This window comes from Tachysurus fulvidraco, chromosome 3 (genome assembly GCF_022655615.1).
Source record: "Tachysurus fulvidraco isolate hzauxx_2018 chromosome 3, HZAU_PFXX_2.0, whole genome shotgun sequence".
Classification (NCBI taxonomy): Eukaryota; Metazoa; Chordata; class Actinopteri; order Siluriformes; family Bagridae; genus Tachysurus; species Tachysurus fulvidraco.
Genome location: NC_062520.1, coordinates 11653937 through 11667531, shown reverse-complemented (window position 1 = coordinate 11667531; position 13595 = coordinate 11653937). Strand labels below are relative to the sequence as shown.

Here is a 13595-nt window from a genome sequence, read left to right as displayed (position 1 = left end):
AGTATTTATTATTACTCACAGCAATTAGCACCTGGTAATAATGACCCATTTCAAGCAGAGGGATACTAAACCCTGAAATTGTTATCAAAGTGTTATTATTTTTCTATTTAACACATGATAAATGTTTCAACATGTCTGTTCAAGCTACGTTATGACCATTGAAACACAAGGACTTGACCACAGGTCAAATAATCTCTGATCAAATTTACCACTAAAAGCTCTTGGATAGGAATGCAAAAGTTTTTTTTTCCATTTCTGATACAATATTATTATCAGAGCTCTGAATATATCCTGACACCAAAATACAGAAATTAAGAAATGCAAGTTCTGTTGCAAAGTTAACCTTAAAAAAAGGATAGAGACAGAGGCAGAACCCTTTAAGACAGTTTGTGTCCATGTGTATAATCTCTGCACAATGACTGGGTCATTCATGCCATAATGGAAGGAAGTGTACTGAACTGAAATGTCACATCTAAACCACGACCAAAGTAGTGTTAAAAACTGAAATCAGACCTACAACTGATAGTCAAAATAAATTTGATGCATTCCCAATCTTTGGTGTAACAACACCTTGATAAGCAAGTAATCAACCTGTGAATAAATCCCACTGATCCCACTTGATTTCTTGAGCCAAGGGATCAAAGTGGATTTATGATGCTGCAGGGACAGATCAGCCCTCTACAGCCTATATTACACTGATGAGAAAAAATAAAATGTACTCCTTTACATTTTGTCTACACCTTTTCTTCCATTCACAACACTTTAACATCATTTTGCTATATAATTCTCTTCGTACACTGAACCACATGTAGCTCTTTCTGTAGTAACAACCCTTATTTCTAAAGATTTTTGATGTACATCGTGGGAGCTGTGAGCACTTCCTATGCTGCAGAAGCGTACTGTGGGCACTTGAATCATAGACCTCATTAAGATACAAGCTAATGGGTTCACAACTGTATGTAATGACAGATGAGCCCAGAAATAAACAGAGAATGAGAGGGAGGGGAATACAGAGAAGAGAGGGATGTGAAAGACAGAGTCATATGAAAAATGAAGGATTCCATGGAAACAACAGGCTCTCCTGTGTTTTCACAATGCATCTGCATCTAAATCATTAGACCCTTTCAAATATTTTTTTTTAATAAAATGTTAATAAATACACAAGCACTGACTTAAATAAAGCTCTTAAAAAATTTAAATAGGTGATATTTCCTACATCTGTCAAATCCATTGTCCATGAGTCAGGATATTTCTAGCCTTCTGATATTTTCATTGTAACAAGCCATTTATGTTGCTAAAGAAGAATATATTATCACCAAACACAGACACACACAGACGCACATTTTATTATTTTATGTGAGCATAAATATTTAATAGTATGTTTGCTACTCCAGCCCTTGTAGGCTGCCATTTTTAGTGATTTTACAGTACCATGGCAGTTATAATAGTTTGACTATTTACCAAGTTTATTTCATCACTACAGCAAAATCATTGCTATATCATTGCCAGATTTCCTTTTCATCTTCTTGCCTTGTACATATTGAACCAGATGTAAACCATATGTTTGTGTCAAAGGTAAATGTATCTGGTACTATGTGTTGGCTACAGCCTCATCATTGTCTCTTCTGCTGCAGGTAGCACATTTAAATAAATTTTGAGTGTTTTTCTGGTGAAATGCTGCAGATCTACTTGGGACCTGCTGGTCTGCGTTGGTTTTAACCTCATTATCATTGCTGGCCTTATTAGCTATCACTCGCTGTGCTGTTCTCTAATTAGCTCTAAAAACATCCTCTGTGGTTGTACAGTAGCATCACTCAGATTCTCCAAATGCAAATTTCACATCTCTTACCGTCTAGTTATCCAAAAGTCTGTAAATATTAGCATGGTGTAGTGGTTTTCCAGTTCTATACTATGCACCTCCACTAAAGAGTGGGGCATTCGAGATTAGGCCAACATCCTTGTATATAATGCAGCAGTCAGTCTCATGGTGATCTCGGAAAATATATCCTGTTAAATGATTCACCGACATTAAGATAGATTCACCGAGACATTATTGTCAGTCATATTCCAGCAGGATGCTAAGTGCAGTACTGGCTCGTGTTGAGGATGTTCGGATTGCATAGTAGTTCCCTTGGGCTAGCTGGAACTAAGAGCTATTCAGAAATGGGTTATTCGCCTATGGCTGGACTCCAAATACTACAAACAGACACTTGTCCTCATCTCAGTTATTGGGGCACGGTCTCTAGTTTGGCTCTTTTTAATGAAAGGAGTCCACTTGGGGAAATTAGCCCATCAGAGAGAGACATTCAACACAACACCACTTTTTCTAGCTCTGGAGCAGTGTAGCGCTACAGAAGCACAAGTGGCTATGTGGCTCTATAGAGTGAGTCTCCAAGACACCAAGCAACTGGAATTGAAGGTTGTACATCTGAACACCAAGTTTTTCCTATCAGTATGTGTTTAATCAAGTTTTTGGCTAGTTGGACAGAACACCTTGCTAGCATAGAACACTGCCCACAGTGCTCAACTTTTGTCACTCTAGTGCATGGTACATTATTTAGACTATTGTGGGAAAATAATTTTAAGACATTGCTTTATTTCAAGTATACTTTTGTGTATCATGCTGAAGCCAAATCAAGTTACAATGCTAGTTAAATTCAAAATTTACATTAGTCTTGTGGTTCCTGTATCTCATTAATATGAAAGAAAAGCGCAAGGTAACTCAGGATATCATCTGTCCCTTTGTGACATTTGTCCCATTGTTTAAGGTGGCCATTTGATTCAAGGTCTGAGTCAAAAAGGAATGGCAAGCATTAAGGGTGGACTCATTCCTATGATAATGAAGGGGTGAAAAACGTATGTTAATGAGATTAAGGGTGGGTGAAATTCCAGGATCTGGTGTGGGGCTGTTATGTCCTTTCATGCTTTGATTGTCACCCGAGTCTTTTGTCTCTATCTGATGGGACTGCCCCTAAAATGTGTATAATTACAATGTATTACAACTTTAAGTCAGACTTGATGACTGCAGCGCCCGTGCTAGTACGCTCTTACTTGAAGACTCGTGTTCATCGTGTTTCTACAATAAAGACTACTGCACAAGGAAATCCAAGTCTCCTGGTCTTCTCTAGAAAAAGTTTACAACACTAGGCTCTGACCAAGTTTATATTTTTATGTGTTATTTATCACGTCATGATATTGTTGGAAGGTCTAATTGTGTATGTATGAACATACACAACTCTTATGCATATTGTTTAATAGATAGCAATTTGATAGTAACAGTTGGAAAGCTCACACCATACTCTGAAGAATACAAAATACTGAACAATGCAAGGCATTTTAGACCTCCACTGAGATGAGGTTGACTCTGTGAGTCCTGAGGCATCTAGAGGCATCTTGGAGTTGGACTCTGCGATACTAAAGAGCAGATGTGAACTCCATGTGATCTTTTGCATCAATACAACATTTGTTAGACTGTATATTTATAAATCACACCCTCCAGTGTCACCCATATGAGGATGGGTTCCCCTTTGAGTCTGATTCCTCTCAAGGTTTCTTCCTTTATCATCTGGGAGTTTTTGCTTGCCACTGCTGCCTGAGTCACCTCGGGCTTGCTCATTGGGGATAAATACATACACATTGTGAACTAAATATATCTAATATTATCTACTAATCTTTCTATTATTCTTTATATTAACCTTTTGTTCTGTGTTTATGTTCTGTAAAGCTGCTTTGAGCACTATAGAAATAAACTTGAATTGAATTGATAATGACAATTTTGTTCTTTGTATTACACATCATCAAGATGCATTTGCTGTGGATTAGCTGTGGGCTGTCTTATTGCTAACAAGTTACTGTGTAGCATTTTTATCCTAGATCCATAGTAAATATATGAATAACACAGTGCTAAGAAACAGACAATTTGCTTCATGACTGAAACAGAATTCTTGCTACAGTCAAAAAAACATTTTCTCTGTAGTAGAGCTTTGAAATATAAGCTGCAAATGTTTACTGTGTAACAAACCAGTGACTTACTGTACAGTATCACTCATTATCTGTATGCAGCCAACTAACTGTGTGGCACAGTACAGTTAGAAGCCTAACTCATTTAGCATCCTGTAATTTTAAACAATCCTCCAAGGCTTTGATTTAAATTACTTTACGTTTTAATGTAGAATGTAATGGAACATTCTGGCTGTAAAGATGTTGTTATCACTTTGTAGATCCCACACACTGCAGAAAATAATAGCTTAAAGTTTTCTGCCAAACATTTCACTTAGAAATGTATGCACGTGTTGGTGGAGGTTTCGTTGTTATATACTGTATTTTTCCTGAAAGCTACAATCCTATTCAGTATGGACACATAAATGAGTGATTTTGACAAGGTTTCAGCTTAGAAAACAGGCCAACTCACAGCACCAAAACTAAGCTAGATTATACCAACAAATAATATTTAAGAAGTGAGAAAACATGACATGAAAATGAAACAAAAATATATACCTGTATATTTGTCAGAAGTATATTGTAATACATTAAGTGGAATGATTCTTATATATAGGGCTATGGATAAAAATAGTTACACCCACACTGCAGTATTTTACCATTATGCCACTAGCTTCTTGTAACATATAAAGTGTAATTTGCATCTACTTCAACAGGCTATGCATAAAGCTGAATCTGCAGCTGTAGCTTGGTAAGCCTAGAAAACACCAGAGTAGGATGTAAGCATATGGTTCTGTAAGCATAAATATATTAATGAAAGAACTACTTATAGTAACTCTGGTAAATTTCCTTGAAAATGTATGCCTTAAATTGTTATCCAAAAACTATGAATGCCTTGTTTTCATGTTCAAGTAAATTTCAGATTAAAATAATAATAATAATAATAATAATAATAATAATAATAATAATAATAATAATAAAAACACCTGCTATTAAACAAAAGTGATGATCTACATAAGTGGGACAAATAGTGAATAACATGAACAGGATTAAACAAGTTTGGATTAGTTTGAATCAGATCAAATTGTCTAGCTCTTATAAAGGAAAAAAGAGTTCACTTCACTCACTTCTACCACACAGGTGTAGTCTGAGCCATCAAGAAGCGTGATTTTGCACTGCATGTTTTTGGGCTTCTTGGCCACCTTGATGGGAGACCTAGACAGCTTGCTGGAAGTGGACTTGTAGGGGGTAGACTCGTCCTCGGTTGACTGCTGATCGGTTTTCCCCTGGGCAGCACCTCCTACCTCTCTCGCGCCGTTCTGCTCAGGAGGAAACAGATAAAGATACTCATTCAATCTCCTAATTCTCACGAACACATTTTGACTAAATCGACTTTAAATTGGTTCTGGTAAAGGGTCAGAGGCATACTTAACGATATGTGCATGTGTGTGGAGATGTTCAAGAACTTAAGTAAGGACCGACCTTTAATAAGTTCATTTCATATTGCTTTTTTATTTTATCAAACAAAATGGCAGATGAAATTTATCAGAAGAGCAGGATTGTAAAATGTGTGAAATACGTATGTTTCTTAGACTCCATGTCTTAAAATTGAGACAAGCAGAAGTGAACACAGGTTTTCCTAAGGATTTTTACACCCCCCCCCACCCTAATCCAAACGTATGCATGTTAAAGATACCAGAACATTTCAGAACATGTACATTACTAACATATTCATGTTTCCTCATTTACTTTTTAGTATTCAAAGGCTTACAGTTAAGAAATTAATAGTAAGTCAATCCTGAAATAAATACCAAATACCTTTATAACATGTTTTGGATTGAGAAACCAAATGCTACCTGCTCTTTTTTAACTGGCGTGCTATGGGCAGCTGCAGGTGGCAGCTGGTCGTCGATGGGTGGGGCTGTGTGGGGCGGTGCCGCACCTGACCCCTGCTGCTCCGGCTTGCCGTCTAACTCTGAATTCGGCTCTGTCGTCATTTTAATTCACACTGTAATAAGAAAGGTTACACTTTGACTAACAAACATATTGTACTGTAGCAACACATACTGTAATCAGTTCTCAGACATATTTGTAGCCAGCAGTGCTGGTATGGAAGTGTCATTCCTGTGTAAAGCAAAAACACTGGAACTGCTTTGAAATGGTAGCTTCTTCATGTTTATGGACGTTACAAATCCACATGCAGCTGACAGACAGTGCTAGGAATGTTGACACTCATCATACACAGACTAGTGAATCTGATGCAATCAGCTGATAAAATGCTTCTATATTAAATACTGATTGTTGAAGCACATGATTGACAGGACATTTACGTCATATCCAACAGCTCAGTGTCAAAAACTGAGAAAATAATTCAGCTTTACCCTCTATGATCATATCCAAACATTAGAATGTTGTCACATCTCACATGATTACAAATAAAGATGCTGGCAGTGAAATGAACAACAACATGTATAGGCGCTGAAATATTCACTTCAATTTGTTTTCAGTTGGGCAGATTTATTTCTCAAGCGCAATTTCCCAGCAGAGTGAATGCCTGCACACACAGAATCTAAGATCCACTCCTAAAATGTTAATAAGTAACCTTCGTCCAAAATGTAGCTTGTGCTTGTTGAAATGATAGACAGATAAATGCAGGAAATTCTTGGCAACCCTTTTCCATTTTTGAACACAAATGAATACCAAATAATAAATCACAAACACCAAACAGACAGGCAAAGGAATGTCTAGAAATTGACAAAAAAAAATATCATTAATTAATTAATCAGGATCACTTCTAATAATAGGTCTGATTTATTTGGAAAATGAATCTCTTTACTGGAGAACAAGGACTGTAATTCTTTTGGTAATGACATGCTTGGATTTACGTGCTAACATACATGTTGTCCAAATCACCAAGTACCTTTAGAATCATTACAACTTGCTATACTTCTCAAAAAATGTAATACATTACACCCCGAGACACCCCCCCCACCCCACCCCACCCCCATAAACCATTGGGCAGTTTTATGTTGATGCCTGTGTAGAGTAGCAGGAGAGGAAGGGTCACTGTGTAAAATGATCGGCGGGCATGTCCCATCCCTCTGTGCTCTATTTTAAGAGATTAGACTAATGGTGGCTGAGTGTATGATAAAGTCTAAAGTAGCCCTTTTTGACTCTACAACACTTTACATTGCATGGAATACAACAACATGGCCCTGGGACATGTGCCAGTTACCGAGTATATCTGAATAAATACAAAATCTTTTGTGTAAACAAAGCATTAACATCACCGTCACTCCAAAAGCATGTTTCCAAGCTGGAAAAAACAACAGAGCTGAAAATAGTATTCCTCAAACAGTGAGTAAGCTTTATGAGTAAAATGGATTAAATATGATTGTAAGAAATCTCCCCTGAAAAATCTAAGCTGAATAACAAAAACAACCTCACATTTATATTGCCAACAGAAATCATTTTGAAAGCATAAGAAGTTGTTTTTCTTTTCTGCCACAAAGTTATTATATATAAGGTATAATCTAATGTAAGCTTACGGATTATTAGCAGCAGCAGCCTTTATAGTCATGATAGCACCAATAGGCAGCTAAACTACATTTCCCATTAGCACCAGCATGTCAGGTCCTAATTACCTGCACCTGTGCCTCATTTTCACCCTAAATGGCACCATTAAGTTCCTGTGTTTTGAAATCTTATTATTAAGCGTTTGTTTTTGTTGTGTTTGTTCTGTGCTTCACAGCCTAGCTCACGGTCTTTGTTTATGCCTTGTATCTATAGATCGTGTTTCTGGTTTATCACCATTCTGCAATGTCTTCTCAGCTGTATCACGCAGGCACTGAGTCTGAACAACACAGTCATTTTGACATTATGTCTGCCTCACAAACACGTCATCACATGACTCATGATTACCGTTTGACCAATGACAGCACTTTGGAGGTGAGAGAGGAATGAAAAGATTTCTGCAGTTCATGTGATGAGTGATGCTGTTCACTCATTGCCACATAAACACGGTGCCGATTCTGTGAGGGAAATTCAAGTTTTTTAGCATTGTTCAGTGATTTTCTCTGTTGTATAAGCTTTCTGTATGGATTGTGTTGGTTTCTTATGTAAAAGGGTTTCATACCAGCATATGCACAACATTTATATCTCAATTATTATTAAAATAAATTCATGAATCAACATAATTTAATTAAGCTCAATTAAGAGCACTTAATTATCACTTCAGTAAAATACGTTCAAACAAGTTCAACAAAAAGTAAATAGATAAACAGATTTATGACATAGTAAGAACTCATTAGAAAGACATGTACATTTAAAATGTTTATTTACTGTAGTAACATGGACATTATATCTATATGTAAAAGCTGCATATTTACTTACTACACATACATTAACAAATTTGAAAACCATCACAGACCACTGCTGTTTACATTAATACACACTTTTCTTGAAGTTTATATCCCTTTTCCCCTTCCCTCTTGTAACTAATATTTTTTGGGTCTACCTTTTGTTCTGTTTTTTTATTCAGGTCAGAGATTGCCAGACAAGCCACAGAGACAGAATTTCTTTGTATCCTGTAACCGTTCCTACACACATGACAATATTCTATTGACTCTTAAAACTTAAGTGGGAATTCTGCTTTTTACTTTAATGATCCATGCATGTTTTTTTTCAGTGCAGGTACACAAGATAACCGGTCATATTACCCACCGCTATTACAGTATGTCCCGTGAAGATGACACAAATCCCATCTTGAATCTTGGACATCATGTCTGTGTTAAATTTCTTTCAGTTAAACTGCCAGAACTGATCACTGTCACGTGATATGTGAAGCTCAAACCATGCTGAAAAGGCCAGCCATTTTCTCCATTTTTATCTTCCATTTCTCTGATGACAGATTGATTGAAGCACAAGGTGAGGTCGATAGAAATGACTGTACTGAATGGGAATAAGCAATGCTGCCATATTTCTTTCCCTCACATTTTTATATTTAGTGTTCCCTTATCTATAGAATAAAAACTACATGCATTGTTACACACAATTAAAATAAAAGTGAGTAAGATATTTCTTTTTAACAGTATTTTGTTGTGTATTTCTCTCACATGTTGAGATTTTGATGTGCTCCATTCATGTCATAAAGTAAAAGATCTTCTCAGTATAATAATTTGATTCAAAGTGTTTTATTTGATATATTTCATTATTTTTGTGTCCACACTGAACTGAAAAATGTTGAATTTATAAAAAATGAAAGATTTGCTCTAGGTTGATGTGATTCCTGCTAGTATTTTTTGGCACTTGTTACAAGACTGATATATTTTGATGGATTTGTACATTTCATAAAAATCTATGATTTCTTTACTAGGAATGCTAAGAATTCTGGTTATAAATGACAGGCAGATCTGCATACTTTGTTGTTAAAACCTTTATACAGGCTTGCTTCTGAGATTTTGTAATACCCTGTATGTGGTAATAATCATATAATGCACGACCGAGTCATTTAAAGAATATTTTGTAGCATTATTTTTGCTGTTCTGAGTACTACAGTTTTTAGACTACAGACTGTGAAAATTGCGACCAGCTGTTTACAAACCCTCTTTCTCCTTTTTTCTCTCAGGTGCTAATGGGTGACAGCCCGGCTGGGCGATTACCATTAGTCTACGTCTGTCCTTTCCGGTTTCTTTGTGAAAATGTGGTAAAAGGATGCTGATTCTGTTGTTGTCTCATCCGATTTATCAAAAAGTCTCAAGTCAAGCTGCAAGGGCACCCTGGACATACTTATAGATTGTAGGGTTGTAGATTTGTTACATCAGGTATAAATTGTGTTTTTCTATCAGATACAGTACTAAGTCTAAAAAAGTAAAAAAAAAAATCTATGTCTGAATGTTTATTTAAAAAAAGCTGTTCTAATGATGAATATTGTATGTTACATGAGATTGTTCCGAGTTAAATCTTGTGATTGGTCAGTATACTGTAGAAAATACAAAATAATGACATATAGTAACTAGATTTGACCCTATGCATATCTCAGTGTAATGTTTTAGCACTTTTTGAGTTTATTGTTGTATCGCACAATTAATTAATTGCAGCGACAAATCTGATTAATGGATGGTGGTAAAGCTCTCTGCAAATCCTCACCTACATCGAGTCTGCTATCCCTGGAAGAGCTATCCATTAGCCTCAAGTTCTGCTTTAAGAACTGTCTGCTTTTCTCACAAAAAAACAAAAAACAAAACATCATGCATAAGTCAGGCCCAGAGATCACACACTCTCACTTTAGTAACTCTCACTTCACTGTGTCTGTGTGTACTGTAAAGTAGGTCACACTCACTCTTGTGGCATGACCAGCAGCAGTGTTATGATAAGCTCCACATGTCATCACTACTATACAGGTGAATGGGAGCAGCTTAATGGACTTGATTTCCGCAGTAACCCCATATGGACAGTTCAGACGTAAATGCACATCAACAAAATCACTTTCAGCCACTCAAGAGCTTTCAGTCCACAGTAAAAAACAAAAAACAAAAAACAAACTTGGACTTGGTAATAAATCAGTAAAATTATTGACATTAAAATGGTGTAAGTAAATATTTTTGGACAAGCATAATATGCTACGCATATGAATTAATAAGTGCATGTCCTATTTAGAAAGAATATTGCATTTATGGGTCTAAGCAAACATAACTCTTAACTGTAATGCACTTCCTGTAATGAAAAACTGGAAACATCTTGATATTTTACAGCTTCAAGCCTACATAGTCTGCATAACTGCATAGTCTGTTTGTGTGCCAATAATGCAGTAAAAGGCATTAGCACATAGTTGTGTTTATAGAAAACATAATAACTTTTTCCTAATCATTAATAACACCGAAATGGTTGTGCAATCATGAGGCCATCCTTAAAAATAATTTGGTTTGCAGTAACAGTAAAAAAAAAGGGTCGGATTGGTAGGTCTATTTTTTTTCAAGTCTCAATGTAAAAAAAAAAGTACAATTTTGGTGATGGAGATTACGTATGTATGACTTTAAACAAATTAGCATATCGTGACGACACTGACTGGGTCTTCAACTCGTGCCTTCGGGCGCATCATTGCAAACCTTATTTTGATGCTGGACACAGTTTTTCCAGAACTTCGTGCCAAGTTAAAGCAGTGTCGAGCTGTTTTAATGAATTTTTTAAATGTATTATGGTGCCCGAACTCGTTAATATTATTTTATTGCTTTTGTATTAGTTGTTTGAAGAGTAAAAAAAAAAAGGTCGGTCTTAACGCAAATTTACAACCGGCAAGTCGGTCGGACTTAAAGCAAAAAAATAAATAAATAAAAAATTGAGTCGGTCCTAAATTGACAGGGTCGGTCGGGTTATGGCAAACAAGAATATTTTTAAGGATGGCCTGAGATATAGATTTTAATTCACTAGAACAAAAACAGAACAACGAATTCATGACTGGTGGGAGAAATCTGGGCTGACAAAAACAAAATTCTCAAAATTCATATAATTCCCATCCATTGGTTAATGTTACATTTTTAAAGCATGAAAATACTAAAGATGGGAATCAGACCAAATCCAAAACTGGAGAATTGATCACTTTGATGTAAATCTACTTTTATATGATATTGTACTTTACAGTAAGGAAACAAACAGAACAAAAACAAATACATTTTTCTCACTAACATTTTAGATTGTTAGGAATCTTTACCCAATTCATAAGCTAGATTTCCATCAACACTTCACCTTTTAACAATTACTTAATAATTGTTATGCCAGCCAATAATAAGTCTAAAGCCCCTTGCATAATAATAATTATGCCAGCTATGGACTTATTTTGTGATTATTAATTTTAAGATAACTAAAATTAGTTATATAAGGAAGTAGTGAGAAATCTTATGTTGCAATGAAAGAATGTTGAACAGTGACCTTGAGTTATTCTTAAAATTTTTTTTAATGCAGAAGTCTTTAAAAGCCTGTGTTAAGTCAAAGTAGACATTAAAAACACAGAGAGCATTACACGGTTAAAACAGCCACACGAACACAACACGAGAAACAGAGAAATAGCCTTTTGAATGTAATATAGGTTATCACACATAGCTGAGCCCTGTGTAAAATCCATGAAAGAGATGAAACCAAGAACAGAGGGAGAGAGAGAGGGAGAGAGAGAGAGAGAGAGAGAGAGAGAGAGAGAGAGAGAGAGAGAGCATATCAAACTGAGGGTGTGTGGTAGTGAAAAAGAGGTAAAGAAAGAAAGAAGTCAGTTCCCAGGAGGCCGATGGAGAAAGATTAAAGCCCTAGCCTGTGAAGACCGTCTCTTCATTATATCTTGACACCGCATCAAAGAACAACAGCTGTGTCTCCTCTTCCTCTACCAGAACTACTATTTTAATTCCTTGGAAAAGGATAAATTAAACCCTGGTGCTGAGTACACACAGGAGACGGCACAAGATGCAGAACCAGACAGTCAGTACAAAAATATTCAGGTGCCATCTTTATTAAAAAACAAAACAGTCTAAAATGTTATTTTAAATTACACGACAGGTCTTGGTGTTTTTATGTCGATCAAAAATGTGAGTACTACAGTACAACAACACATTATGTTTGCTTCCTCACCTATGCTAGTATGTTGGTCTTTCTTCTTTTTGAGAATTCTATCATCTGCCCAAAAATAATAATAGAAATCTCACACAGCACAACACTTTCCTGCTACACACCTTGCAATCTAACGGTCATGCTAGACAATGTTTTTTGGATCCATGTGACATATAGTATCTTCAGTGGTTGAATTTAAAGCTCGAAGTTTGAATTTTAAAGCTTGAGAACACACAACTGATCCACACCATAGGAGTAGATCCTAGCTTATCAATCTATGAAATATAAAAAAAGAAAGAAAGATTAATAAAAAGATTATATTTTTTCTGTGTATGCTTAAACCTACCTCATAAATGAACTCAAGGACGAGACTTTTTACCGTTTCCTGCACACTCTACATACTGTCCCCCTAAAGCAGGACAGTAGGGAGGCGTCAACAAATAGACCAAATTTAAACGCAGCACAATAGCACTGCAGGAAGAATATATAAATATTATTATTATTAATAAGTCCAGACAGCTGAAATTTGAATATCTATTTGATCCCTACGAGCAAATTAAAATGTCTCAACCTGTAAGGGAAGGAGACTTCACTCGTGTGATCTCCTTAAATAAAATGAAAATAATCATCATTCGTTAACCTTTCTAATATCTATATAAAGTTTTATTCATCCAGCCTTAATTGAGAAGGTGAAATTTAACAGTTCTTTTGTGCTTTCCTGATAGAATAATTACCATTCGTTGTAATTAATAAAACAATAAGGCTGTTAAACTATTACCACAGTATAATCATGTATCAGGCAAATGTGCAAACATGGGATGAAATGAACACCTTTAGAATACGTTATCTTTTCTTAAACAGAAATAAATAACATGTAACAGAGTTGTGAACGGATAAAAATAGGAGTATATTATCTGTTTTTTAAACATTTATTTCCTTAGAAAGCTTGCCAGGCTAGAAGGTCATCTGGTTGGGACTAAAGGAGTGCGTCGGACCTGGGATATCATGGGACACAACTAAAAAGCTGCACGGGTGGAAGGTTTTTACTTTGATTTATGCATGAG

The 13595-nt window shown here is 35.9% G+C and overlaps 1 protein-coding gene across 27 annotated transcripts in view; it reads right to left on the bottom strand.

Moving 5' to 3' along the window:
* Positions 1 to 13595, bottom strand: part of epb41l3a (erythrocyte membrane protein band 4.1-like 3a) — a 69675-nt gene that overhangs the window by 30024 nt on the left and 26056 nt on the right. For 26 of the 27 annotated variants that reach the window (XR_007140124.1, XM_047811132.1, XM_047811137.1 and 23 more), the window contains 2 exons: positions 5796 to 5947; positions 5067 to 5258 (listed from right to left, as the gene is read on the bottom strand). Coding sequence is in view for 26 of the 27 variants with exons in the window: in XM_047811132.1 (XP_047667088.1) it covers positions 5067 to 5258; positions 5796 to 5936 (333 nt within the window). In the remaining variant the exon portion in view is untranslated. The remainder of the gene's footprint in view (positions 1 to 5066; positions 5259 to 5795; positions 5948 to 13595) is intronic. The other variant, XM_047811148.1, reaches the window with a different exon arrangement.